The sequence below is a fragment of the Giraffa tippelskirchi genome, chromosome 10 (genome assembly GCF_054371585.1).
Source record: "Giraffa tippelskirchi isolate mGirTip1 chromosome 10, T2T-mGirTip1v1.2.pri, whole genome shotgun sequence".
Lineage (NCBI taxonomy): Eukaryota > Metazoa > Chordata > Mammalia > Artiodactyla > Giraffidae > Giraffa > Giraffa tippelskirchi.
Genome location: NC_137284.1, coordinates 159,564,805 through 159,591,806, shown reverse-complemented (window position 1 = coordinate 159,591,806; position 27,002 = coordinate 159,564,805). Strand labels below are relative to the sequence as shown.

The window sequence follows — 27,002 nt, the reverse complement described above, 5'->3', positions numbered from 1 at the left end:
AATAAACAAGTGGGATTACATCAAACTAAAAATCTTCTGTGCAGCAAAGGAAACCACCAACAAAATGAAAAAGCAAACTACTGAATAAGAAAAAATTGCAAATCATATATCTGATAAGGAGTTAATATCCAAAATATATAAAGAACACATACAACTCAATATCAAATAATAATATGATTAAAAAATGGACAGAGGACCTGAATAGACATTTTTCCAAAGACACACAGGTGGCCAACAAGTACATGAAAAGATGCTCAACGTCACTAATCACCAGGGAAATGCAAATCAAAACCACAATGAGATATGGACTCACGTCTGTTAGGATGGCTGTCATCAAAAAAGACAAGAGATAACAAGTGTTGGAGAGGATGTGGAGAAAAGGGAGCCCTGATACACTGTTTGTGGGAAGGTAAATTGGTACAGCCACTAGAGAAAACAGTATGGAGGTTCCTCAAAAAAAAAAAAAATAGGACAGCCATTTGATCAAGCAACTCTATTTCTGGCTATTTATCTGAGGGGAAATCAGTATCGTAAAAAGATATCTGAATCCCCATGTTTGTTGAAGCATTATTTTTAGTAACAAAGACGTGGAAACAACCCAAGTGTCCACTGACAGAGGAGTGGATAAAGGAAAATGGCATATATCCACGTATTACAGTTTTCTATTATATTTAGTAGTCGTAGTAGGTTATTCAGCCACAGAAAAGAGGGAAATCCCACCATTTGCAACACCACGGGTGGAGCTTGAGGGCATTATGCTAAGGTAAATAGGTCAGAGGAAGACAAATCCTGTGCAATCTGATACGCCCTCTCTAAACACACACACACTCCAAACTCACAAAGGCAGGGAACAGGCTGGTGGCGACCAGAGGCAGGGATGGGGAAGGTGGACGAAACAGGTGAAGGTGAGCAAAAGGTGCAACGTTGCAGGTACAGAGCCAAGGAGCCCTGGGGACATCATCTGCAACGCCATGGCCGCAGCTAACAATACGATTCTGCATATGTGGGGCTGAATGAAGGGATAAACAAACATGCCCTTTTCATACAAGGCCATATAATTCTACTGTAAAAAAGGAATGACGCACGGACACAGGCCACAACAGGGATGAACCTTGGAAACATCACGCTGTGCGAAAAAGCCAGTCTCGGAAGGCCACCCTGAGCGTCCACACAGGGACCGCAATAGAGCAGAGAGCAGGTCGGCCTTGGGCCGGGCTGAGGGGACTGGCAGCAGAGACACAGGAAAGCCGTAGCTAAAGGCTGTCTTTGAAGGTCATGAAAATGTTCTAAAATGGTGGTGATGGCTGCATATATCTGTGATTGTTCTAGAAACCACTGAATCGCACTTTAAATGGACAAATTGTAGGGTCTGTGAATTCCATCTCTACCGAGTGAAAGTTAGTCACTCAGTCGTGTCTGACTCTTCTCGTCCCCATGGACTGTTGCCCTCCAGGCTCCTCTGTCCATGGGATTCTCCAGGCAAGAACACTGGAGCAGGTTGCCATTTCCTTCCCCAGGGGATCTTCCCAACCCAGGGACTGAACCTGAATCTCCTGCATTGCAGGCGGATTCTTTACCATTTGAGCCACCAGGGAAGCTTAACAAAGCAGTTTAAAAACAAGCCTCCTGGAGTGAGAAAATCTCCAGTCAGTTCCTGGGGTGGGCTTGAAGACGCTCCCCACCCACCCCGCCACCAGCCCCAGGGAACAAACACACCGTCCCCACCCCCAGCAGCGAAGCTCCTGCCCGGTTCAGGGTGCTGCCGTCTCCAGAGTGGAGGTCAATCCCCCAGCTGTCCCCACTGGCCCCTGAGGGAAGCCGAGTTCCCAAGGGTGGGGCAGTCACCACTCAGCTGAGACGCAAGTGCCCACCCTCCCCGGGGGCAGCCTTCCAGGAATCCAGGGCTAACTGTAGCCCTGCTTTTGGACCGGAATGTCTCTGGAAAAGCACTGCACTATCTCTCCACTTCATTAAACTTCAAGCTGAACACAATCCACCTGCTCCATGAGCTTGAGTCACTGCCTTCAGCAGAAGCCGAACCCTGCCCAGTGCTTCCGGCTGCCAGCTCCCCCAGGCACCTGGCCACTGGCTCCCGGAGCCCCTGAGCCTGGCCCAGGGCAGTTCATTTTCCCATCTCTTCCCTTGTTTCACCGACATCTGGGCCCAGTGATGCCAACCTGTAGGAAGCTCTCCTCTGTCTTGGATGTTTTATTTCTAAAACTGCCAGATGCTCACAACCAGAAAACCAAGTTAGAAATTTTTCAAGGACATGAAGACTGCAGATGAGGGTCTAGAAGGGATGGGTGTGGACCTAGTACATCTATCTGGGCATCCTGAGTCCTTTTTAGTGGTGAAGAGCCCACCTGCCAATGCAGGAGACACGAGAGACTCAGGTTTGATCCCTGGGTCAGGGAGATCCCCTGGAGGAGGACATGGCAACCCACTCCAGTATTCTTGGCTGGAGAATCCCAGGGACAGAGAAGCCTGGTGGGCTACAGTCCAGGGGGTCGTAAAGAGTGGGACACGGCTGAGTGACTAAGCACATACAGGGTCCTTTTCTCTCCTCTTCTGGTTACTGGGCGTGTTCTAAATAAGTGAAGCTGCCGTGTAGGACGGGCCCGTCTAGGCGTGTGTTTGCAGGGGTCCTCCCAACAGTTAGTGCCTTTGTTAATGCCTTGCTGGGTTGTCTCCCAGTGTCCCTGGTCATGGATTACGAGAGCTACAAGGGAAGGGCCTGGAGGCCTTCTAGTTCCTTGGAGGAATAATGAAGAGCGCTTAGACAGCCGTCCAGTCTTCCTGACAGTGGGCGTCTGTGAGGTTTCAGGCTGCGGGGTGGGGCCCTGTGAGGTCTCTTGGAGGCTCAGGGATTGCAAGGCTAGGGACCACGCCAGCGTGCATAGCGACACCCCCTCCACGCCTGGAAGGACACCCCCTGCCACAGACCAACACCTCCCAACCAGGTGTGCCATCTTCAAGGGCTGAGTTTGCTTCTCTGTGAAACGAGACTGTTAGGGTATGTGCGTCAGTCGCTCAGTCGTGTCCGACTCTCTGTGACCCCATGGATGCTGCCGGCCAGGCTCCTCTGTCCGTGGGATTCTCCCGGCAAGAACACGGAAGTGGGTAGCCAATCCCTTCTCCAGGGGATCTTCCCAACCCAGGGATCGAACCCAGGTCTCCTGCATTGCAGGCGGATTCTTTACCAGCAGAGCCCCCAGGGAAGTCCCCAGGACTGTCAGTGCCTCCCGCATAAACTGCTGGGAAGGTTCCATCAGACGGAGGGGGAGCTCTGAGAAGCTGGGGACCCGGGTCCTCTAGAGCACGGGATGCCCTGGCCTCTGCACACCCCGCACTTGTTATCTGGGGTGCCGCTTCGGCCGTTACTCAGAGCAAAGCCGGCAGCCAAAGGGGCTCAGCGCAGTCTCAGGGCCTGGGGGCCTGGGCCAAGTCTCCTCTCCTCCCTCCCTTCCTGCCTGGAACCGAAGAGGCACTTGAAAAAGAAGACGTTGAATCCAGCCCTGTTTAGACAGCGTCCTCCCCGAGGCTCCTGGCTCCTGGGGAGCCCCAGACCCCGCTTCTTGTGCACAAGCGCCCACAGGAGGCCCCCCCACAGGGTCCTGGAGTAGCGGAGCCCCCCCCGGGCCTTGCAGCTCAGAGGCCCCCTCTCTCGAGCCCCCTGCTGTCTCGGGCCTTCCCCTCGGACTCAGTGCAGAGCTCCGTCCCCGTCCCACTCGTGGAATCCACGGCCTTACGTGATGAACACGGGCCCCCTCAGTTCCCCCCACCGCCCAACCCGATAGAGAAGCGCATTCACAGCGGCTCAGGGGGAGCCGGCGGAGAACGCTGAACGACAGAACCATGGACAGCGACCCTGGCCCGCACTGAGGGCTGGGCGGGACCCTCCTCCGCAGACGGACGACCTCCCTCCCTCCGCACGCCCGGCCGGAGGGGCGGGGCGGGCCAGGCTGGGCCGGGCCCTCTCCTGGGGGGCGTTTCTCCCTGTCAGGCCGTCAACGGTCCTTCCCAGTGATGAGCACCCAGGAGGGAGGCCAGAGGCTACCGCTGACCGGCACCGAGGCTTCCCGACTGCAGCCACCTGCCGATGCCCTTCGGGGGTCGTCGGGGGGCGGGGAAGGCGGAGGCCGGGGGACCGGCCCCCTCTCGCACCTCTCCGCCCTGCTCCAGCCTTGCGTCAAGGGAAGGCAGCAGACCGGACGGACGGGGACCCAGGCTGGACTCCTTCGCATCCTGGAGGAGGCGTGGCATCCGGCAGCCCAGGCGAGCACTATCCAGGCACCAGCCACGCGCTCGACCAGCCGGAGGTCACCAGGTGACACCCTCCCCGGGAGTCCAGACAGCCTGGACAGAGAAGACCAAACGGGGGAGGCGCCGTCGCCACGCACATCAGCGAGGCCCCTCCAGCTGTGAGGGCCGTCCTCCGCCTCACGCCCACCCGGTGGGGCTGTCAATCAAAGGGCTCCCCGCCCCCCACCCACCGCGAGCGGCCGCGCAGGCTGTGGATCCAGACAGCCCGCACCTGCGCACAGCCAGGCCCCGGCCCGGGGGAGGGGTGGGCGGCGAGCCAGGAAAGCGGGGGGCTGCTAGGAGCTGCCACCGCCCCTCGAGCTGCCTGGCGAGGAAGCGGGCTGGGTCGTGCCAACACCTCGACTGCGCCAGGCTGGGGCCTCAGGACCTGCGACAAGCACGCCGCGTGCTGAGCAACATCCCGGTTTGAGGGTCCAGAAATACACCTGGAAAGGGGAATCCTCCAGCAGCTACAGAGCAAACGCTAAGATCCTTAGTCTTGGAAACCGACGTTGCCACATCCGCAGGAGGGCAGTCAGACCCGCTGCGGACCCTGGGAGCTGGGTTTAGTGGCCCCTGTGATAGACGGGAGAGCCACGTGAGAGGGCATCTCCTGCAGGGAAGAAGCTGGGAGGCAGCTGGGGAAGCCCCACCCCTCGATTTGGAGACGTAAAAAAACTCTAGCCAGGATTCGGTGTCAGGAACCGAACCCCACCCCACCCCACCCTGGCCCCCAGGGAAAAGGGAGACCCTCACCCCCACCCCAGCCCGGCCATAGATGGATGGATGTGGTCTCTGAACTGACACCACCAGGTGGCCCCTGGCTGAGAAATTAATGCTGACCCCTGGGGCAGAAGCAGGTATGAAACCCCAGGGCTTCATTTCCGGGGGTATTGACCCTTGTCCTTGACTCTGGGACGAGACCATTGCCTTAGCAGTTTCCGCAACCACATCTCTTCCGCGGACTGACCGTCGCGAGGCCAGCGGATGGTTCCCGACTTTGTACCAAAGGACTTCTGAGCACATGTTAGCACATCCTGGGAGTCAAGTGCATGTCAGTGAAATGAATGACTAAGTTGACGTATGGATACACGGTAGGAGATGAGCCAGTGAACAAGCTTTTCCCAGTGTCTCTTGCACCCGGAGAATAAGATGTGTGGTTCTTGGGCACCAGGCTAGTTCACAGGCTAGACTCTGAATCTCTGGGAGGACACCGACATGAAAGCAGGGCCTGATCTAAGGGTGGGAGGGGTCTGCTCTAGTCCTGGCTTTGTAAACTCTCCACCCTTTGACAGGAGCAAGGCACTTGGGTTCGATAAACCTCAGTTTCCTCATCTATAAAGTCAGGGGTTGAATCAGATTTCTCATTTTCCTTCTCGAGTTCTTAAATTTCAGTGATGCTCTCCAGAGATGATGTCACACAAGCTTTTTTTTTTTTTTTGATGAGTCAGAAACTGAAAGGTTTCCTGGGATGTCTGTGGACCGTGCAGGGCTCAGAAAGGAGGGTGATTTTCTAGACCGCATTCCGAGCCTTCTTTTATGGCGGCCGTCTGAGCACTCTGGGTGTGTTTTGATTTTTCATCTTCACTCTTTGAATGATGATTTATCTGGCTTTCAGAATAGAAGGTTGAAAGGCTTAATTGTGTGTGTGGCTTCTGGGGTTGTTTAGATTTATAAATATTTTAATAGGATTTTTATTTCTTTATAACATATATCTTGGAAAACTTTGCACCAGGAGCAAATTCTGTTTTTCTCCTACAAAACCTATACTAGAGAAAGAGAAAAGACTCAAGAAAATGGTCACAATTTTTACAGTCCCTTGAGGAGTAGGTGGCAGTCACAGCTGGTTTAAGCTCCCTCTGCTCTGAAGGCACCGGTTGTCTACAAGCTCCATCCCCACCAGCATCCTAAGAGGACAGTCAGGAACAGATATGCCTCCTTTTAACTCAACTTCTCATTATTATTGAGTAAATAAGACATACTAGATATTTAAACCTCCGGTTGGGGAAATTATAAAGCCAAGTTGTGAAAGTGACTTGATCGTGTCCAGCACTTTGTGACCCCATGGACTATACAGTCCATGCAATTCTCTAGGCCAGAATACTGGAATGAGTAGCCTTTCCCTTCTCCAGGGGAATCTTCCCAACCCAGGTCTCCAGCATTGCAGGCAGATTCTTTACCAGCTGAACCACTAGGGAAGCCCCCAAAATACTGAAATAGGTAGCTTATCCCCTCTCCAGGGGATCTTCCTGACCCAGGAATCAAAGCGGGGTCTCCTGCATTGCAGGCAAATTCTTTACCAACTGAGCTCTGAGGGAAGCCCAAAGTAGACAGCAGAAAATCCCATAATTGAGTGCTCTAACAGCCCAAACTTATTAGTAAGACTCACCTAGATCAGGGAAGGGAGGGGGCCCAGCTCTGGGAGGATGTGGAAGCTAAAGTTCCGGGGGTGGGTCATGGAGGCAGGGACCAAGGTCCTCAAGTCCTGCTCATGCCAAACCTGCTGGCACTGGCTTCCACCCTTCCAGCATGACTCAGCCACAGGGATATGGGTCGAGGTTTGAAAACTGTTTGCATAAGATTCTTGGTTCACCTCTGACTTAACGCCATCCCCTCCTCCTATGCTGAATCTAAGATCTTATAAAAGCTTCCCCAGAAAATCCACTTCAATAATCCCAGGTTGTGTTCACCCGGCACCAAATCTCTCTCCGAAAACTAAGAAAAGATGACCTCTCCCAGAGACTCAGATGTTTGACATTCTGAAGACACAGACTCCTACGCACATCTCTGCCTGGTGGAACTGGAGAATCAAACGTGGACTCATGCACTGCGTATCAACCTAATAGTTAAGCACAAGAATGAATACTGTCTGGCCTTGAACACCGTCATCGTGAAATGTATTCTTGCCCTTAGAGCTACTCAGATGATGCTAGGATGCCATGAGCCAAGAGATGACAGCAGAATTGAACTATTGCCCAAAAGCAATTACTGATTAGAATTGATTATTTCTACAGAGAAAGGTGACCGATAGATTAGTTGTCCTGTCATAGCAGATTTGGGCAAAACTGTGTAATTGTTAAAGGGACGGAGCTACCTGACATTCAGTGGGAAGGGAGACCGTTAAGACTCAAGGATTCCTCCAGATGCGGGTCTGTGAACTTGAAGCTAACAGAATTCCAGGCTTGTCCTTGAAAGATCCCATCCTCCTCGCCTGGAAGAAACTGCGCTGTGCCTGTCCGAACAGTCTGAGTCAGGGGTGTAAAGCGAATCGTGCTTCTGCCGCGGCTTTTATTTTAACAGGAAACTATAAAAAGACGGACCTCATTGAAACACAGAGTGAATTACAGAGGTGAGATGTGGCTGGATGGCTGAGAGCTGCCGCCACGCCTCACTGCATTTGCCTGGTGACACGTTTGACTGCCTCTTTGAACAACTGTTGCCTAAGGTGTCCGTGGCCTCTTTACCTACTTCTTCCTTAATAGCGGAATCAAGATGCCACATGATCACACTGGCATGAAGTGTTACGTCGCCTCTGAGTGCCTTGAGGCCTGAGTCCTGCAGAACACTGGCTCGCCCAGCTTTTTGGTGGTGGCATCTGAAGAACCCAAGGGGCACACATTCTTGGCCAGTCTGATACCAAAGATCCCCCCGGCCACTCCACAGCCTCCCACCCCATCCATCCTCCCCCAAACAAAGCACAACAAAGTTAGGGCATAAATACATCAGGGCAAGGAAGAACACAGGTACGCAGCATCCCGTGCGGTCCACCGACAGGGAAGCGGCGAGAGAACCCAGGGCAATCGGGCACATACTTGGCCGGCTCCCAGGGCCGCAGGTTCAGCAGTTACCATGGCGGACGGGGCCGGCTCTGGAGGGCAGGCTTTGCCTGGGTGCTGCTCAAACAGGGAGAGCTGGGATTCAGCCTGCCGGTTTGTGTACCCTGGGGTGAGCTGTCCTCACACTGAAAAGGCCCGGAGGAGCAGCGTTGGGTTTGACTTAATCTCATGCCTTCGGGTTTCTCTTGGCATCCCACCCTCTCCGCACCACCCCCTGCCCCCCGGCCCACCTCCCCCAGGCCATCCCTGCCTTCCCCTCCATGGAAACAAGTGTGGAGTGCTCGCAAGGGAACACGCCAATCCGGAGTCTCCCTTCCCCGTGGATAAAACGCTGGCAGGGACATCCCAGATCCCACGGGCGGGAGTCAGGGCAGAAAACAGGGGAAAGCTCCTTACATGGAAAAGGAAGTCATTCAGAGCTCAGCGGGCCCCAGACGCACCAGCCCCTCAAGCTCTGCGGTGAGAAGTAGCATCCAGGGCCACCGAGCGCAGGCTCATTCCACCCCTGAGCCGAAGAGCCCGGGCCAAGCCAGAGGCTGAGCAAGTGACTCTGGGGTCCTGTCTGGCGTCCACCCCAACCTCAGAGGGTCGCTGTGGGGCTCACACATCCTCACCCGGGACGGCTCTCTGAGACCCCTTTGGGCCCTCCCAGACACCCTTCGTGGACGCAGTCGGGGGCTCAGGTGGCATTGAGACTGAGGGACACCTGCAGGGTGAGGAAAAGGAGCCTGGAAGGCAAGAATATTATTTAAATTCTCAGTTGGCTCTAGTGTCCTTATCATCAGACTAAAAGAAGCGACCAGGCATAGACCCACTCTGATGAAAAAAGGTTGGATTGCTTGACGCCCAGTTCCCCAAAATGAGAATCGAGTGGCCATGTCCATCAGTCTACGCGAAACCACGTTTGTTCAGCTCATCGCCCACACCAGGCCAGGCACTGCCAGGCACAGGTCACCTGCCCAGGGAGCCCTGCCACCCAGGCTTTCGTCTTGTTTCACAGACGGGCATCCAGCCCCAGCTCAGTCCTGCTCGCTGCAGAGACCGGGCCTGACTCGGGCCGCGCTCTGAGGCCCTGTGGCTGCTGCGGTCCGTGCCCAGGGCTCCACGTGTGGGAACAGGATGGGACGCACCATCCCATGGCCCCTCTGCGATCACAGCGAAGGAAGACCAAGGCCCCCAGGGTCCTCTGCAGCCAGAAGTACCCAGACTCTGACCTGACATGCAGATTTCCATTGTTGCTCTTTGCCTGCTTTGCCTTCTTGGGTTACTTTTTAAGCAGCGTCCACCAGAGTACAGCTCACAGCACGTCACCAGTTGAACTGGCTAATTAATAAGAAACATCTGTCAATTGACAAATATTTATTGAGCATCTTCTGAGCAGGAGCTGCTGGACTTAAATGGAGATGAATAAGTCTCACACCCTGAAGGCTCTTCTGGAAGTTAGCAAATGTGTTGAGGATACAAATAGCTCCCCAGTGAGGAAAGGCAAACAACCACCCCCTGAAGGCAAAGATGCTGTGAGCAGCGACACAGAGGCCATCAGCTCGACGTCAAGGGTGGGACACGCCAAGGTTTGGGGTCCACGATGTGGATACGTGATGCGGATATGGGGAGATGGACAGACTCCATGGAGGGCGAGAGACCACAGCTGGCCCTAAAGGTGGACGTGGAGACGTTCATGGGCCTGGTTACGGGGCTGACTGTGGGTCCGGCAAGGATGGCATACAAGACCCAAGGGCGGCAGATGGAAATGTGGGAGAGCAAGAAACCTGGAATTAGCCCGTCTAAGTTAATCGAAAGAGATGTTTATGATGAAAGACCCCAGTACCGTGGGCTGCAGCTTTTCTTTGGGGGGGATGGAATGCCCAGATCGGGTGCCAGCTCTCAGGAGGGATTCTCACCTGTGACAGCAGCTGCCGGGGCTCCAGCGAGATCTGCGAACATGTGCGCGCGCACGGGGAGCTGGCGCGATACCGCAGACACAGGCAGGGCGCCGTCTGTGACCAGCCTCCGCCCCTCAAACAAGAGACAACAGTGAGCTGTGGTGGCACAACTTGCAGCCCCAGGGTCCTAACCGCCTCCGTTCACCCCAGGAGGAGACAGGGTCCCAGGCGGTCCTGACCAGGAGCTTACCTGCGGGGCAGAGAGAATCCGGCCTCTCGCTGAAGAACCAACACTTAATCCATCTTTGGTGGGCTCAGCTGGAGCCAAAAAGTCATGTCCAAGAGGAAAAGGGACGACAGAGGATGAGATGGTCGGATGGCATCACCGACTTCATGGACATGAGTCTGAGCAAGCTCTGGGAGATGGTGAAGGACAGGGAAGCCTAGCGTGCTGCAGCCCCTGGGGTTGGAAAGAGTCGGACATGACTGAGTGACTGAACAACAACAAGACCAGCCCAATACCTGAGAACGGGGCCTTAGTGGGAGTTGGGTTCTCGGCAGGTGGAATTAGGGAAGACGAGGCCACACTGGCATGGGGTGAGCCCTAACCCAGAGACTGGTGTCGCTCTAAGAGGAGAGACACAGACGCGTGGGGAGGCGACGGCCAGGTGTGACGTATCGACAAACCATAAGATACAGCCCCGGGGGCTGAGAGGCGGCTGGGAGACTCCCCTCCCTGGCAGCTCGGGGGAGCACGGCCTGCAGAGCCTGGCCTCCAGACTATGAAATGGTGCACTCTGTTGTCTTCAGCCTTTCGTGGTGCCACTGCAGCCCGGAGCAGCTAGCCCACAACAAGACAACCAAGACAGAGGGCAGAATGGTGAGAAAATAAACACACTCAGAGACCAAGAGGCAAAAGGCAGTCGGTGAGACGTCCAGACGGTCTGTGCTGCCCGCCATCACGCGACCCTGCCCCTGTGGAGATAGGGACACGGGAGGACCCGGCTCACTCAGCTCCGGGGAATCTCGACATCTGCCTGGATCTGCGTATCACATAAGCCGCTTGAGCCAATCACCTGTTGGAAAAATAAAATTGGAATGAGCAAACGCTGAGATCTGGCAAGGAGGAAGGAAAGGCTCAGCATCCCAGCGAGTGATGGTGGGCATGCGTCTGACCACCGCTGCCGTCCATCCTGCAGACAGATAACACGCAACGTGGGTGCTGCCCCCTCTCTGACGGGCCTGATCAAAGGCCCTGGAGACCCACACGTTGTCACGTGGTGAACAGAACGCTGAGTAACAATAACAGAGGACCCGTAGGTAAGGTGGCAAGTCCTGCGTCTGAAAATCTCTGTCATTCCGAACTAGCAGCTGTCCCCTCCAAGTGAAGGTCCCACATTCTAAACGGAGACGTCCTTTGGAGAGACCACCCAGGGAAGACTGCTCTTATTTTTAAAGATTTCTTTCACACTGTGCTGTGTTCTTTTCCACAGTCACCTGAGCAATCAATAATTCAAGGATTCATAGAAACAGCACCCTTGAGCACTCCTAACCTGAAAGCCCTGCTTCTGTCCACACTTCAGGGGCCAGCCTCATGGACACCCCAGAAACACAGCCTTGCTGGGTGTCTCCCTTGCAGCTCAGGAGTGCAGGACCCGGAGCTTGGAGATGGAAGTCAGTCTGGTCCACGCTGACCACTCACTGCCAAGCGGCCTTGGGCATAGCCACCTGCAGCTCGTGTGTGCTGGCTCCAGCCCAGCAAAGGCTGTGAGCATGCCTCCAGGGCAGGGCCACCCTCTGCCACTCTCTGCCTCGTCTTCCGCAGGTGGCTGGATGAGAGGTCGCCCCTCTCTGCGCCTCATTTTACTCAGCTGCAAATGGCACCTGCTTGATAGGGTCCTGTGCCTTGATTAACTGAATATCATCCAAGCACAATGAAAATGTATAATAAACAATGAATGAGCAAATATGAATACCCAAAGCTGCAGGGGAGATTTAACTTCTCACCACGCGGCGCTCTCTGGGTGAGATGCTGGGCAGACACAGGAGGGTATCGCTGTGAGCAAGGGCCCTGTGCTGTATTCCTCCCCCAGGGAAAGTACCTCCTACAACCACAGGGCCTCCCCCTGGAGTGCAGCCTCAGTCTCCCCAGGAAACTCCTCCACACACCGCCCCCGCTCCCCGCCCCGGCCAGAGCCACCGGCAACCCTCCCAGTCATTCTTGTCAACACCGCCTCCCAAGCACTGGGGTAGATGAGCTGCTAAGGTTCCAGGGGCTTGTGCTAATGATGTGAAGCCCAAGTGTGTGTTCGCGCCTCAGTTTCCCCTCCTGCTCCATCTCTGCTGCCACTCCAGCCCCCACCTCCCAGCAACCCCCCCAGTTCCTCTGTGTTTCTGGGTCTGGCCGGGGCACCTTAAGAGGGATGAGGCAGGACGTCCCCAGCGGCCCAGGGGTTAAGGCTTCACCTTCCAATGCAGGTGGTACAAGCTCAATCCCCAGTCGGGGAGCTAAGACCCACACACCAAAAAAACAAAACAGAAGACAGAAACAATATTGCAACAGATTCAACAAAGGCTTTAAAAGTGGTCCACGTCACAAAGCATCTTTAGAAGAGGAGAAAGCGGCATTACTCCCTTTCAAGGAAGCAAAGAAGGGAGATACTCTTTTTGGGGGTGGGAGTTGGGGGCCCAGGAGGAGCGGCTGGCCAGGCGGGACCCCAAGGGCCCCTACTCCAACTCCACGCAGGACTGGTGCCCGGCAGAGCCAAAAGGCTCCTGGGAGGCCAGCCCCAACCACCGGTGCCTCCCTGCGAGGGGGGCCCGGGTGTCAAAGCTGCACATCTACAGGGCCAGCGGGAGTGGGCGGCTAAGAGTCGTGGAGGGGGCTGGCTCTTGGGCTCCAATTCCACCCTAGACCAACTGCTGGCCGAGGTCAACACGGAATCACAGGCTTGAAGACCACCATTCGCCGGGGGTCACAAGCGGTCGGTGACCGGTCAAGAGTGAGAGGGCGGAGGAGGGCAGACCTGGAGCGGCAGAACTGCCCGGGGTGCTGGGACCGGCAGAGAGCTGCCGGCAAACACCGTGCCCCCCACCCAGCCCACCCCCGGGATCTCCGTCCTCCCTCTGCTCCGGGAAGGGGATGACGGCCTCAGGGTTTCCACGTGTCAGCACCGCATCCCTCTCCATCTAAAAGAAAACGTTTGGGCAGAAGTTGCCCAGATGACGTAAGCGCCCTGCTGGCTGCCAAGAAGGGTCACAGCCATCCTCCTCCAAAGCAGCTGCGCCAGCGGGGGTGGCCAGCGCCCCCAGCCCCCGGCCGGGAGACGGCAGGCGCAGCCGGACGTGGCCCCGAGTCTCCACTCCCTGGGCAGGTGCCCTCGTCCAGCGCGCCCACCCCCAGAGGCAGGGCTGAGTCTGACCCGAGCCGCTCCAAACCCAGCTCCAAGACCCGCTGACCAGTTGGCTCTGGTTCTAGGCTCATCCCCTGTCCCCGGGAGAGACACACGGCCCTCCAGGCCCCCCCTGGCATGTGTCAGAGCGGATCACAGGTCCTTGGCGGGGGGGGGGGGCGCAGATCACAGGTCCTCGGCGGGGGGCGGCGCAGGGAGCTCACTGTCCCCTCTGCTGCTGCTTCAGAGACTAACTGAGGCCTGGAAAACCCGGGTCCGCCCCCCAGGCCTGTGCCCATCCCCAGGCAAGGCCCTCTCTCGGCTCTGAATGCTGAGAAACACGGCCGTGCAAGCGCCAGCCCGTGCAGACAGCATCGCCCCGCTGGCCGTTCATGCCAGCATGCCAAGGCTGGGGGCCTCCTCCCCACTTCATCCCAGCCCTGCCCGCCTCTCAGCCGCAGCGTGATGGGGACATGGATGAAGGGCGGCCGGCAGCTGCTGTTTACCCGGGAGGGGGCTCCCGCTTGGGCCAGCAGGGCCCTCCCTGGGCACCCCAGCAGGCCGGGGATCCTTGTCCCAGGTCCAGGGCTGTCGGGCAGGGAACATGGGGTGAGGCCTGCAGTTCTGATGGGTGTATCCCTCCAGCATCCCGAGCGGGGCCTGGCCGGCAATCACTAGGAGAACTGGAACAGCAGAGTCAATTTGCCGAAACTGGAACAAAAATCCGAAAGCAATTGAAAGTGGATGATTGGATGGAAAGAGAGTGAGTGCGAGTATGATCGGAAAGGAAGTCAGAGTGGGGGATACACGGAGGAGGGGGGCAGCGTTAGAGACCTAGGTCTGGACAGCTCTGCAGAGTGTGGCCACGGCCGCTCTGAGGGGGAGGCCAGAGCTCCAGCGGCAGGGCCCAGCCAAACCGGGAGAAGGAGAACTAAAGGGGCCGCAGACGGTGGACCACGCCGTCTAGCCCCACTTGCGGGGGCCTCCCGACCCGGCGGCACGCGGCTCCCACACGGGCAGAGCCGGCGCCTGTAGGCAGACTGACGGGGCCATCTAGCGGCGGGGCCGGCGGGGCGGCGGGGGCCCAGCCCGGAGGCGCCTCCCGGGAGCGGGGGCAGGAACCGGGCAGCCACCTGTCCTCAGCAAGGATGCTGGCGAGGGATGGGAGGATGGGAGGAGGCGGGAGGGGGGTGGGGCGGAGGGAGGAAGGAGACGACCGTGGGAGAGGAGGGCAGGGCCCAGACGGGTCAGCAAGGGACCCTCAGGGTTACCTGGGAGGCCGGGCCAGCGCAGGCAGAGGCTGGGGCTTGGAACCTCGGACCCGCGCGGGGAGGGGCGCGGGCCGTCTGGAGGGGTAAAGGCAAAGAGAGGGAGCCATCTGGCGTCTGGAGGTGGAAGACGACCATGTCTGGTGTCTGGGAGGCGGGGAAGGGTGGGATGAAAGGAAGGGGACGTGGGGGGAGGGCGAGACCTCAGCTTCTCGGGGCGCTTGGCCTGTGCCCTCATTTCTAGGGTGAGAGACGCAAACTGCAGTTGATTTCTGTCCTAATTCCCCACCACCACCACCCCCGCCACGGCAGGGAGCAGGTCTCTGGAATTCAGGCATCAGTGGTGGGTGGACGGCCTATCGCTTTTTCATTCCTGAGGATTGGCCAGTCTCTGGGCAGGCGGCCCTGGCAGGCTCTCAGGGTGTCCAGCGCTGGCAGACACGGACGGCCTCAGCCCGACCCCCCCCCCCCACTCCACTGCTGGGGCGGGAAGAAGGGACCTCCCACCTCCTGGGAGTGAGGGGCCAAGTGCCCCCTCCCCGAGGCCCCAGGTCTTCGAGCCCTCTGCAGCTGAGGAGCTCGGGCTGTGGCCTCCCAAGTGTCAGCCTTGCTCTGGTGCTTGGCCGGTCTGGGGTCTTGGCAGGATTCTGGGGGAGCTTCCCTGCTCACGTGGTGGCTACATGGGTCCTGGGTTTCCAGCTGCGGGTCCGAGACCCAGTGCTGCAGCCCTTTTGCTTTTCTCGGAGAGGAAGGAGAGGAAAAGGGGAGGGGAGGGAAGGGGCTGGAGGGAGGGAGATGCCACTCAGTATCCAGGGGAGGGCGGTCAGGAGGCCGGAGTGTCCCCAGCGCCCAGGGGCTTGAGGACAAGTCCCCACCTCCAGCCGTGTCACGACCACGCTGAGGTGTGCGAGGCCACAGCCCTGAGCAGACCGCCCTCCGGGGTCCAGACCGGTGTGACCCTTCTGCTTCTGCCCCACTGGGAGGCCTTGAGGAAGCTGGGATGATGCCCCACATATCATAGACCAGCATGGAGAGGGGGAGGGGCTCCTGGACAGCAGAGCCTCGGTGATGCTGGGTGTCTGCAAGGGCGCCCCACTGCAGGCTCTGATGACGCCCCCTTCCACGCTGCTCCCAGAAAAGCATGTCTGCGTGGAGCTCGCCCAGACCGTGGCTGGGGCCCAGCAACGGCTCTTAACTGCCCAGAGTGAGCCCCAGGCCTCGCAGCGTTCCCTCCACGTGGAGAGCCCCACCCCCAACCCCTACTCCCAAGCAGTTACTGTGTCTGAGCAACGGGGCAGGGCCCAGAAGAGGGCATATTCTGCAAAAGTGGGGGAAATCTCTGCTTTTCTTTTCCTGGTTGAAATAAGACTTTGAGTTTGTTCCTTAAGTACAGGAGCTGGGAGCTCCAACGTTGCTGGCCCTGAGTGCCGAGGCCGCTCCTGGACGCCCTCTCTGAACAGGACGGTGTGCCCCCAGTGCCCAGCCCCACCTGCAGACCCCGGGGCACGAGCTTGCCCAGCTCCAGGGAAAGCCAGCTCGGTGTGATGTGTAAGGAGCCTGAATTCCACACTCACCTCATCCCTGGCCTGCACTTTGCTCCGATCGATGCAATCGTGGGGGTGGTGTGTGCACAGCCTTGCCCACTCACCGCTGCCCCCCACCCCCACCCCCGCACAGTGGGCCTCCGCCCACCACGCAGGCACCAGCACCGTCCCTTCCTCTGAGCTGGGGTGCAGCCCCCCAGACCCACTGGGGCCCAGCCGGCCGGCCCATCCCCTCAGCTCACTCTGCACCAGCCCCTGAGCACGTCTCCATTCTACTTTCAGGGCGTTAAAAATAATGCATTCAGCGAAGCACAGTAAAGAGCTGTAGGTTCAAGTTGTTCCAAGGTGTCAGAAGCTCCTCAAACAGCACCACGTGGCGTGTGATGTGCGTCCTGGCCAGTCCTGGCGACTGGAGCCTTCAGGAGGGGCAGAGGACCCCCCCCCCACTCCTGTCTTTCAACTGCAGGGAGACCTGGCCTGCATGATAAAGTCCCTGGGAAAACATTTAAATAAGACCTGGGCAGCTCTGCCCAGCAAACCTTTGAGAGACTATTTGTTTGGTGATGGAAGCTTGGGGGTGGGGGACTCTGAGTCTAGATTGTCCTTTAAAAACTTAAGTTGGTTTTAACTGAAGCATCTACCATTCTGGAGAAAGGGAAGGGGGAACGGGAGGTGTGTGCAGGGCAGGGGTAACCGAGGTTATCCTCACCCGCCTGCCTCCTCCCTCCCTCTCACCTTCGTCTCGGTGAAGATGTTTTCTTCTCTTAAATAGAAGCCTTCAGGTAAAAATAAAGCCACAGCAGCAACAGAGGGGGAAAAAAATGAGTCTTTTTTAGGGTTAAACATCAGAAGACAAGCTTGTGCGGCTTCGGCCAATCAGATCCGCCCTGCCAGCTATAATATAGTACAGAAGACAGCCTCTCGCACAAGCTCTCAGGCTTGCTACCATTTAAAATCAGACTCTTTTTGTCTTCTGCCGGCTGTCTTGAGCCCCAACTCCGATGCGTTCCGTTATCAGCGGCCAGCAGCCTGCCGTCCCAGCCCCCGTCTGGGTGCGGATCGGTGGCGAGTCCCCCGCAGCGGCGGCAGCGGACAAGGTTATATAGGAAAAGAAAGAGCGAGGCAGGGCGCGCGGGCGCCAGCAGCCAGCCGGAGCGAGGGAGGCAGAGCGCGCACACTCGCACACCCGCACCCTCGCGCACTCGGACCTGCGCCGGCCGGCCGCCAGGTCCCCGGGCTCCATGGACGAGATGCTGCTGCTGGCGAGATGTCTGCTGGTGCTGCTGGTCTCCTCGCTGTTGATGTGCTCGGGGCTGGCGTGCGGACCCGGCAGGGGATTTGGCAAGAGGCGGAACCCCAAAAAGCTGACCCCTTTAGCCTACAAGCAGTTTATCCCCAACGTGGCCGAGAAGACCCTAGGGGCCAGTGGAAGATACGAGGGGAAGATCACCAGAAACTCAGAGCGATTTAAGGAACTCACCCCCAATTACAACCCCGACATCATATTTAAGGATGAAGAAAACACTGGAGCGGACCGGCTGATGACTCAGGTAGAAACCCGGCGCGGGGCGTGGAATGTGTTGCTTTCAAGGGGTTGTGTGTAACCATGCAGTTCGGTCTGTTTGCTCTTCAGGCAGGTAGAAAGGCGATTTTGCCCGCTCCTTCCCCACCCACCTGCCGGGCCTCCGGGTGCCTTCCTCTTCCTGGAGGGGAATGGAGGTGAAGGGTCCAGATGGACAAGTTGAGGGTGGGGGTGGGGGGTAAGGACGCCAGGAGACGCGGTCCACGGGAGCCCCTGACCGCATGCATCCTGCTGGGATGGCCTTTCCTTCCTGCCTGGCTCTGGCTGGAAACTTGGGGAGACCTTCCCTTTGGGGTCATCTGTCCTTTCCAAGTTGGGAGTGGGCACCGAGGGAGGGGCAAGGGGGCGACGTCAAGGGGTGTCCGGGTCCCCGGGCAGGTGTAGCCTCCCGCTCTTCCCCCTTCCCTTTCTCCTCTGTGCTCTTTTCCCACCACTACCCCCACTCTGTCGGCCCCCCCAAAGCCCCTCCACAGGCAGTGCTGACAAAGGGTCGGGGTTCCAGAGGCAGCTGGGCTGGCCCCTGCCCGGATCACAGAGCTTCCACCGCCACTCGGTCGCGGGCGGTTTTGCCCATCCGAGTGTGAATGTATCGATATTTCTTTAAGGATGCCCTCTGATTCTCCCGAGCCCGCGGTACTTGAGGGGAGGGACTTAGAACTTACTGGCATTGCATCACGCTAGTTTTCAACCTGCTTGCCTAGGAATTAGGAGAGACTCGGTACAGCGGGAGGGGGCTGGAGAGACGGACCCAAGCGAAACACGCATTCCTCTCGCCCTCCCTACCTCCGCTGAAGACTCCTGACTGCCCATCTCCCCGCCAGTGGGAGACTTTCCGCCAACTCCACGCACGTAGGACTGAAGCTAGAAATGGATTTCCTGAGGAATATAGGTCAACATCCTTTTTATTGCCCTATTAAAATATTCGAGTCCTACCTTTAGGGCCAGGAGCGCACCGCCGCTGACGGAGCGGCGCTGGCGGGGCGCTGGGGGCGGGGGAGGCTGGGGGCGGGAGCGACCCGGGAGCCGCCTCCGGGGCCGCGTCGCTCCCCGGCCCGCTGACCGGCCTTGCGGCGGAGCCGAGCAGGGCGAGGGCCCGGCGGGGCAGCGGGCGGAGAAGGAGCGGGGGAGGAGAAGGTCCTTCTCCCTGGCTCGCTCGCATCTGCTTCCGACCACCTTAAATCTGGCCCACGAGTGCGGACGCGCGCGCCGGTGCCGGGAGCGGCGAGAGCCGCAGTTAACTCTGCGCAGGCCGCGGGGGGCCCGGCGCGTGCGGGGCTCCGACCCCCAGCTCACGCTCGATCCCCCCGGGACGGAAGGGGCCTTCCTGGGATCCCTCGGAGCCGGGGGAGAGGGGCGCGAGCCCAGAGAAAGCGGCAGGGGCGGGGGCGCCGGAGGTCCCCAAGCCAGAGGGCTGGGCGTGCGCCGCGCTCCGCGCGGGGCCGGTGCGGGAGGGCGCGGGGTCCCCGGTCCGCACCCTGCGGGGGCCGCGGGCCTCTCCGCCCCGCCACCCGGGCCGAGCGCGCGGAGCCGCGCACCCGGGCAGACGCATCCGGGCTCCACTTACTCCCGGGTTATCGATCCCGCGGCTCGGGTTTCAGTGCGCGCGGGGCTGGACCGCGGCCTCCCGCCGGCCCCTCCACGCGCCCGAGCGCGGGCTCGGCCAGGACTCCCGGCGGCGCTCCGACGGCCGGGCTGGCGCGGGTGGCACGGGCGGGGGGCGGGGAGGGCAGGGCGATTCCCGGGCGGGGGCTCCTCGCGGGCCAGGGCGCCCGGCCGAGCCCCCAGCCGGGCCCCTCGCCGCCCCTGGCCGCCCCCGCCGGTACCCACGGCCGCGCGGCCCGACGCCGGGCCGCTCCGGCCGCCGTGTGCGCTGGCAGCATTTGAACTTCTGACCTTCTGTCAACTTCCCTCAAACGAACGAAACGAAAACAAATACTTTTTTTCCTTGGGCAGTGGCTATTCCCGTTCCCAACACAAAAGGAGGGGGGAGGGGCAGCCGGCGAGGGGGCGGGGTGGGGCAGGGCGAGCCAGGATCGTAGCCGGGACCCCCCAACGCCCCCTGAAAATGGAGAGGCTGGGCGGGGGCGGCCTGAGAGGTGCCCCCTTGCTCTCCGCCACCGCGTCCTTCCCGCGGCCCCAGCCCTAAGAGTTAAAGCGCGGAAGGCGGGAGACCTGGGCGGGGAGGGCAGGGCCGGGGAAGGGGGGAGCGGGCACCTGCGCCCCGCGGGCCCCTCACTTAAGCTAACCGCCCAGACTCTGTTCTCAGGCGCGTGTCCCTCCTTACCCGCCTCTGTGCGTCCCTGTCTCTCTAATGGGACTGCCGCCCAAGTCCCTCAACCATGGCGAGACCGTCCCCAGTGGAACTTTGAGAGCAGTTCAGGAACGCAGGCGCTCCGGTTAATATTAACTCGGGGCGGGGAGGGGGGAGCGCAGACCGACGCGCTCTCCCCTCAGGCCGGCCGCGGGTGCCGGGGGCTCCGAGGGGGCAGGGGGCCGCCGGGGGCCGGCCGGGGGCTGCGGTGGGGACCGCCAGGTTTCCGGGGGGTGCGTGGCGGCCCCCGGGGAGCGGCGCTCCGCGGTGGGTTCCACGGGAGGGGCCTGGCTTTCTGCAGTGGGGGCGGAGGCGTGGAGAGAGGCGTGTGCGGGACTGGTGGGGGGACCCTTGTGAAGTTGGGGCACCCCTCCCCCGCGCTGGGGAAGCCCGTCGGCGGCGACAGCCCCCCGCTCGGTTCCCCGGGGCGCGGAGCGGCTGCGCAGACGGAGGAGGCGGCGGGAGCCCAGGCGTGGGGAACAGCTCGGCCTTCCGCCGACACAAAGCCGGGCCCGCCGGCCCCGCCGGGCTTCACGGTGGCTGCACAGAGGCGGGCTTGATTCGCGGCACACGACCCAGTGAATTGATCACCGGCCCAGCCTTCCCGGCTCTGCCTGCGACGACCCCGCCCGGCCGGGGCGCGGAGCGTCCTGCAGCCGCAGGGCCGAGGGCCCCCAGCCCACGGCGCCTGGCCGAGCGGGGGGAGCGCGCGTGGGGCGCGGGGCGCCGACTCGGGCCTGCCTTGGCGCGGCCCCGGGGCTCCTCGCCCGGCTGCTCCATCGCCTGCCCGGGTGGCGCAGCTCAGAACGCGGGGGGCTGATACAGGTGCTCCCCAGCCCGCCCTCCCCCTCGCCAGCGGCCCCCGAGGAAGCCATCAAAAAGCTCCGCCTGCCCCCCGAAAGCAGGGAGCCGGGGTGCCATGGGGGCTCGGGAGGCGAGTGTCTGCGTGTGCGCGTTGTGGTGTGCGCCTGCGCAGCGCGTTCCACATCCCGGCTCGAAACTGCCCCTGGTTTACTGATTGATTTTCATGTAAAACGCATTCAATCCTCGAGATGACCTCACTCAAACTCTGTCCTTCCGACTTTTTTTTTTTTTTTAAGAAAACTATTGGCGGGCCCAGAAACCTGCAAGCGCTGACCTGTTACCAGGGCCGCCCCCTAGTCCTCTGGCCGCATCACACACCCCCCCCAACACACACATTTGTTGTATGTTTAACCCTACAACCATAGACTGGTATTTATTGCTGCCAAATACACAGACTCTTCCTGTTGCGCAATCGGTCATGTCCCCTTAAAATGCGGCAGCAGCCCTGGCCAGAGCCCTTCCCCCGCCAACTCCGTAAGAGGAGCCCCCCCCCCAACTCAGCCATAATCAGGGTCCTGGCGGGCGGCGTCGTGTCATCTCGGTAACCGGGGTCCCCGCTGGAAGTCAGCCCCGCCCTCTGCAGAAGTCAGCTTGGAGTTGTCACCTACCTCCCCCTCGAGTCTGCCTCTTTGGGGGACACCCCCATCCTGACTTGGCCACCACTCCCCCTCTTTTCGGCCCCGCACCCACCAGCCGCAGTGCAACAGTCCAGGGAGGTACTGTCCACAGCAGCGCACACGTGATCCAAGGCTCTCTCGCATCCTTATCTGAATGGGACCCAAGAATCCTTCAGGAACTCCCACAACTTTGCCCTGGCTCGAGTCCTAGCATTCACCGTTTCTTTACTCCACAAGGAAGGCAGCTTCCTTGTGGGGAGAAGGGGGGACCCCGAGGGCGGTTTCCAGAAGGAGGCTCCCCAAGGCAAGGGCTCAGAGGCTCCTGGGGCCTCTCCGGGTCCCCCTCCCTCTCCCCCCTCCCCCACCCCACCCCACCCCACCGCACCCCACCGCACCCCACCCCTCCCCACCCCTCCTCCAGCTCTTAAGTTTGCTCTTCAAACTTGCAGGACACCATTCTGAGCCGGCCAAGAAAACAGGAGGGGGGAAGGGAACAGGTGAAGGAAAACAAGAGTCACAATCAGACCGCAGAAAAGCTGGGGAAAAAAGGGTTCCACGGGGAAAAGGAATGCGGCTGCCCAGATAAAGAATGTTTGCCATCCGGCCCTGGCCTTATAGAGAATTATAACTCACCTGGTGGCCTTTCACTCCCGGCGCCCCCGCCCCTTGAGTCGCTATCAGCGTCCCACCTGCCTCTCTACCTTTGGCTTAAGTCTCGCCCCAGATAGGCACAGGGCAGGAGCCGGGGCACAGAGATAAGGCGAGGCTTTTAATTCTTTGAGAAGCAGACAGTGTATTTTTCTTTTTGCAGCACAGTTGTGCCCTGGGCCTCTCTGCGGCCTCCAGATGAGGGGTTTGTCCAGGGAGAGGGGCGGAGCCTCGCACAGGTGCTGAGCTCCGGGGCCAAGCAGGAGAGGGCAGGGCTGGAGGGCACCCTGGCGGAGGGTGCGAGCCGCGGCCACTGTCCAGAAACGCACAGTTGCCTTGTTTCAGAGAAATTTCATCTGCTACTCGGGCCACGATCAGGCCTCTGCTGTTTCAGAAGCAAAGAAGGTCCCCAGGTCATCTCCGAAGGAACTGACTCATCCCCCAGATGCCAGGACCCCTCCTACCCAAGTGCCCTCGCCCCGGTCCAGGCAGGCCTTGTCTCCCTCTTTCTCTGCCCAGGCTGCATCCTGGGGGGCTGGACTGAACAGCCCACACGGGGCAGGGGTGGCATAGGGTGGGGTGACATAGGGTGGCCCGCGGTGGGGGTGGCTGGCAGGCCCGGATGCTAACGTCCCCTGGGGTGCCCCCTTCTCCCCACAGAGGTGCAAGGACAAGCTGAACGCCTTAGCCATCTCCGTGATGAACCAGTGGCCGGGCGTGAAGCTGCGGGTGACGGAGGGCTGGGACGAGGACGGCCACCACTCGGAGGAGTCGTTGCACTACGAGGGCCGAGCCGTGGACATCACCACCTCGGACCGCGACCGCAGCAAGTACGGCATGCTGGCGCGCCTGGCCGTGGAGGCCGGCTTCGACTGGGTCTACTACGAGTCCAAGGCGCACATCCACTGCTCAGTGAAAGCAGGTGAGGGGCCGGGCCCGCCCCTGCTGGCAGCACACCCCCCTCCCGCCCACCTCCAGCTCTGCACCCCACAGCCTGACTCCAGGGCCGGGGGAAGATGGGGGGGACGGGTAGGGAGAGCCCCGGGGGCTGACTGCTGTTTGCGCGGGGCGGCTGTGCTCTCTGAGGCCCTTCGCCATGCCCACCTTGGAGGCTGCAGAGGCCCACGTCCTCGGAGTCCAGATGCAGAGGGCATCTGGCTTCCCGAGCCTTCCTCCAGCCCAGTTTCCGTAGCCCCCACTGAAGGTGGCAGGAGAGGGAGAGGAAAGATTGGGGGTGGCTGGGCGGGGTGGGGGGGACTTTCCTGGTGAGAGACGGCAGCCCAGCCCAGAGAGCCAGCTCTGGCCCGGAGCCTTTGTCTCCCGAGGGCTTAAGAAGGAACCACTCCCCACTCCGCCCCCGCCCCCCCTGCGCGGGAGGAGCGGCCCCGGGTGGAAACCCCGTCCCCTGCCCGCCCCGCCAGAGCCTAAACTAACCCGGCTCACCCAGCCTGGGGGACGAGGCCCGGCGGCCGGTCACAAAGCCAGTAGTTACAGCTTCCAACATCTGGAGGGCGCCAGCCCCGAGCGCCCGTCCTACCCGGGAACCAGCCGGGCCGCCCTGCGCTGCGATGCCGCTTCCCTGGGCCTGCAACGCCACTCGCTGTTGCGGGCGAGGAACAGCTCCAGGAGGCAGGCGCGCGCGCGCGGGCGCAGGCTCCGACTCGGCCGGGCGGTCCCGCCACCTCCCTGCAGAAGCTGGCGCCTTCAGCTGAGCAGTCCACAGGGGATGTCGGAGGAGCTGGGGCTCCCCCACCCCTGGGTTTGCCTGTTTGTCTCCTAACCTGTGTTTTAATAGCACATGTTAGGAGGAAAAACACTTGCGAAGTGTCGACACACTTTGGAGGAAAGGAAAATAATGGCTTCTTGGCACACAAGGTGTGGACGGGTGGGCAGAAGGTCTGGGCCTATAGCCCGAGAAAGGGTCTCAGCCGCTGGAGGGCGCGGAGGCGCGTGCCCCACCCCAGCCCAGCCCTTGCGCGGGGCTCCCAAACGGAGGCGCGGCGCGCGGCCGCCTCCCGGCCACCCCGGTCCGCGAGGTCCCCCCCTGGAGGGGGTGGGTAGGGTGGGGGCTGGTCCCTCGAGGTCTCAGCGCAAATGAGCAGCGGTCGTCCGGCCCGGGACCCCGGCGGGGGCGCGGGGCCGGGCGCGCAGCAGAGCTGCTTATTGGCATTCCGTGCACGCGGGCCAGGCGCGGGGCGGTGCGTGTCACGCAGGGTCGTGCGACTCGACGATTCGGGCTCGCCTGAGTCCCGGGCGCATTGCGGGCGGCTGCGGCGGGCCTCCAAAGGCCGGCCCCTGCACTTCATGCCCCAGAAAACGATGAGAAGATTAAATACCCTCAGTAATTCCAGCAGGAAGATTCTTTCTGGCGATCTCTATTTGCCAAAAGCCTGATCCCGGAGATTGGAATGCAAAGAAGACGGGGGGCCGTCCCGCCCCTCCTCCCCGGCCCCCCCGCGCGCCGCCCGGCTCCCCGGGATTATTGTCCCGGGGACAGTGAGCCTCAGAGAGCGACGGAGATCGGAGAAAGCCGGTAGTCAAGGGGCCTTGAGAACCCGGGGCTTCCCGAGCGCGGAGCAGGCCCCGCCATTTAAAATTCAAATATACATCTTGAGTGCTTGCAAGAGAGGCCTGGCTGTGCAAATAGTGCTTGTGAGGCCCGGGCCTCTGGAGGGCCCGCGTGTGAATCGCCGGGGGGCGGGGGGAGGGGCGTTGCACCTGAGCAAACAGGGAGGGGGAGGCCCAGAGCTGGAGGGAGGGGGCGCCGAGAAAGGCGGGGGGCGGGGAAGGGGTGGAAGGGTCCCCTCTTCCAAGAGCGCCTCCCGGGAAGGGGGCGGCCCAGAGCTGGAGGGAGAGGGCGCCGAGAAAGTGGGGGGGCGGGGGAAGGGATGGAAAGGTCCCCTCTTCCAAGAGCGCCTCCCATTTGTTGCAGAAATCACAATGACAATGGCGAGACCTTTATTGGATTTTAATTAGAAAATCCACACAGCCCCGGGTTTTCACACTTCGGCCAAAGCTCTGGAATGTTTGTCCAGTTGCTACAACTACTACAGCTATTTTTCACCGCACCCCCCCCACCAGCCGGCCGACCCCAAGGCCCCCCCACCCCAACCTCGCTGGGCGCCGGGGGTGGGCGGCCCAGGGTGCCAGCCGCGCGGCCTGAGTACGGAGCGCACGAAGGCAGGGGCGCCGCGCCCCGCGCCGAGGCGGGAGGGAAGGAGGGTGCGCCCCAGCGCGCGGGTGAACTCGAGGAGGCTTCCTGAGGACTCCCAAGTGGAGAGCAAATACCCTGTGAATTCGCGGTGAGGTTGGGTGTGTGCGGAGCCGGCGGTGGGGGTGAGGGAGGCGGAAGGGAAGGAGGGGAACCGGCCTCCCGCCGGAGACGCCAGCCGACCTTTGGCACCGCCGGTCCAGCCCTAAGAGAGTCGTTAAGGAATGCGTCTGCATCTGAAATCGGCCTCCGGGGCGGCGATGGGGGAGGGAGGTCTGCGCGCGCCCAGGCCGGACTGTCTATCCCCCCACCCCGCCCCGGAGCCACGGGCATCCCCGGCCTGGGCGCGCGGGACGCCAAGCGCGCGCCCCCCCCCTTTCCACCGGCGCCTGCTTCTCGGGACTCACCGCCACCCCCCTTCCCCGTCTCCCCTTGTCTCGCCTCTCCTTCCCCGCAGAGAACTCGGTGGCGGCCAAGTCGGGCGGCTGCTTCCCGGGCTCGGCCACGGTGCACCTGGAGCAGGGCGGCACCAAGCTGGTGAAGGACCTGCGGCCCGGGGACCGCGTGCTGGCGGCCGACGACGAGGGCCGCCTGCTCTACAGCGACTTCCTCACCTTCCTGGACCGCGACCGCGGCGCCAAGAAGGTCTTCTATGCCATCGAGACGCGGGAGCCTCGCGAGCGCCTGCTGCTCACCGCCGCGCACCTGCTCTTCGTGGCGCCGCACAACGGCTCGGCCGCGGGGGCGCCAGAGGGGGCGGCGGCGGCGGCGGGGGGCGCGCCGGGGCGCCGGGCGCTCTTCGCCAGCCGCGTGCGGCCGGGCCAGCACGTGTACGTGGTAGCCGAGCGCGGCGGGGCCCGGCGGCTGCTGCCCGCCGCCGTGCACAGCGTGACGCTGCGCGAGGAGACGGCGGGCGCCTACGCGCCGCTGACGGCGCACGGGACCATCCTCATCAATCGGGTGCTGGCCTCGTGCTACGCCGTCATCGAGGAGCACAGCTGGGCGCACGGGGCCTTCGCGCCCTACCGCCTGGCGCACGCGCTCCTGGCCGCGCTGGCGCCCGGGCGCACGGACCGCGGCGGAGCCGGCGACGGCGGGGGCGGCGGCCGCGTCTCCCAGCCCGCGCCGGGGGCGGCCGACGCGCCGGGCGCCGCGGGCATCCACTGGTACTCAGAGCTGCTCTACCAAATAGGCACCTGGCTGTTGGACAGCGAGGCCTTGCACCCGCTGGGCATGGCGGTCAAGTCCAGCTGAAGGCCACGGGGGCCGGGGGTGGGGGTGGGCACCGGGCAGGGGGGTGGGCGGGGCGGGGGGGCCGCACACCGCAAAGGACGCACGGAAACAGCGCACGCAATGAGACTTTAATTATAATAAGAGTGAGAATAAGAATAAAGTAGGACAGTCCGAAGTAGACTATAAGGAATCAAAGACCCCAAGAAATTCTGCCGTCGTCTTTAGTTTATATATATATATATTTTTGAATTTTTTGATTCTTGTTTTAATTTTGGTTATTTTTTTTTCACCTCTCCTGGCTATTTATTTGT

General features: G+C 60.8%; 1 protein-coding gene across 1 annotated transcript; it reads left to right on the top strand.

The window, feature by feature from the left end:
- The first annotated feature begins 17,475 nt into the window (after window positions 1-17,475).
- On the top strand, window positions 17,476-26,712 carry SHH (sonic hedgehog signaling molecule). The gene is made up of 3 exons (XM_081537705.1): window positions 17,476-17,775; window positions 22,908-23,169; window positions 25,916-26,712. Exons 1-3 carry the CDS (start codon window positions 17,476-17,478, stop codon window positions 26,710-26,712), a joined length of 1,359 nt encoding a protein of 452 aa, XP_081393831.1.
- Window positions 26,713-27,002: the final 290 nt, after the last annotated feature.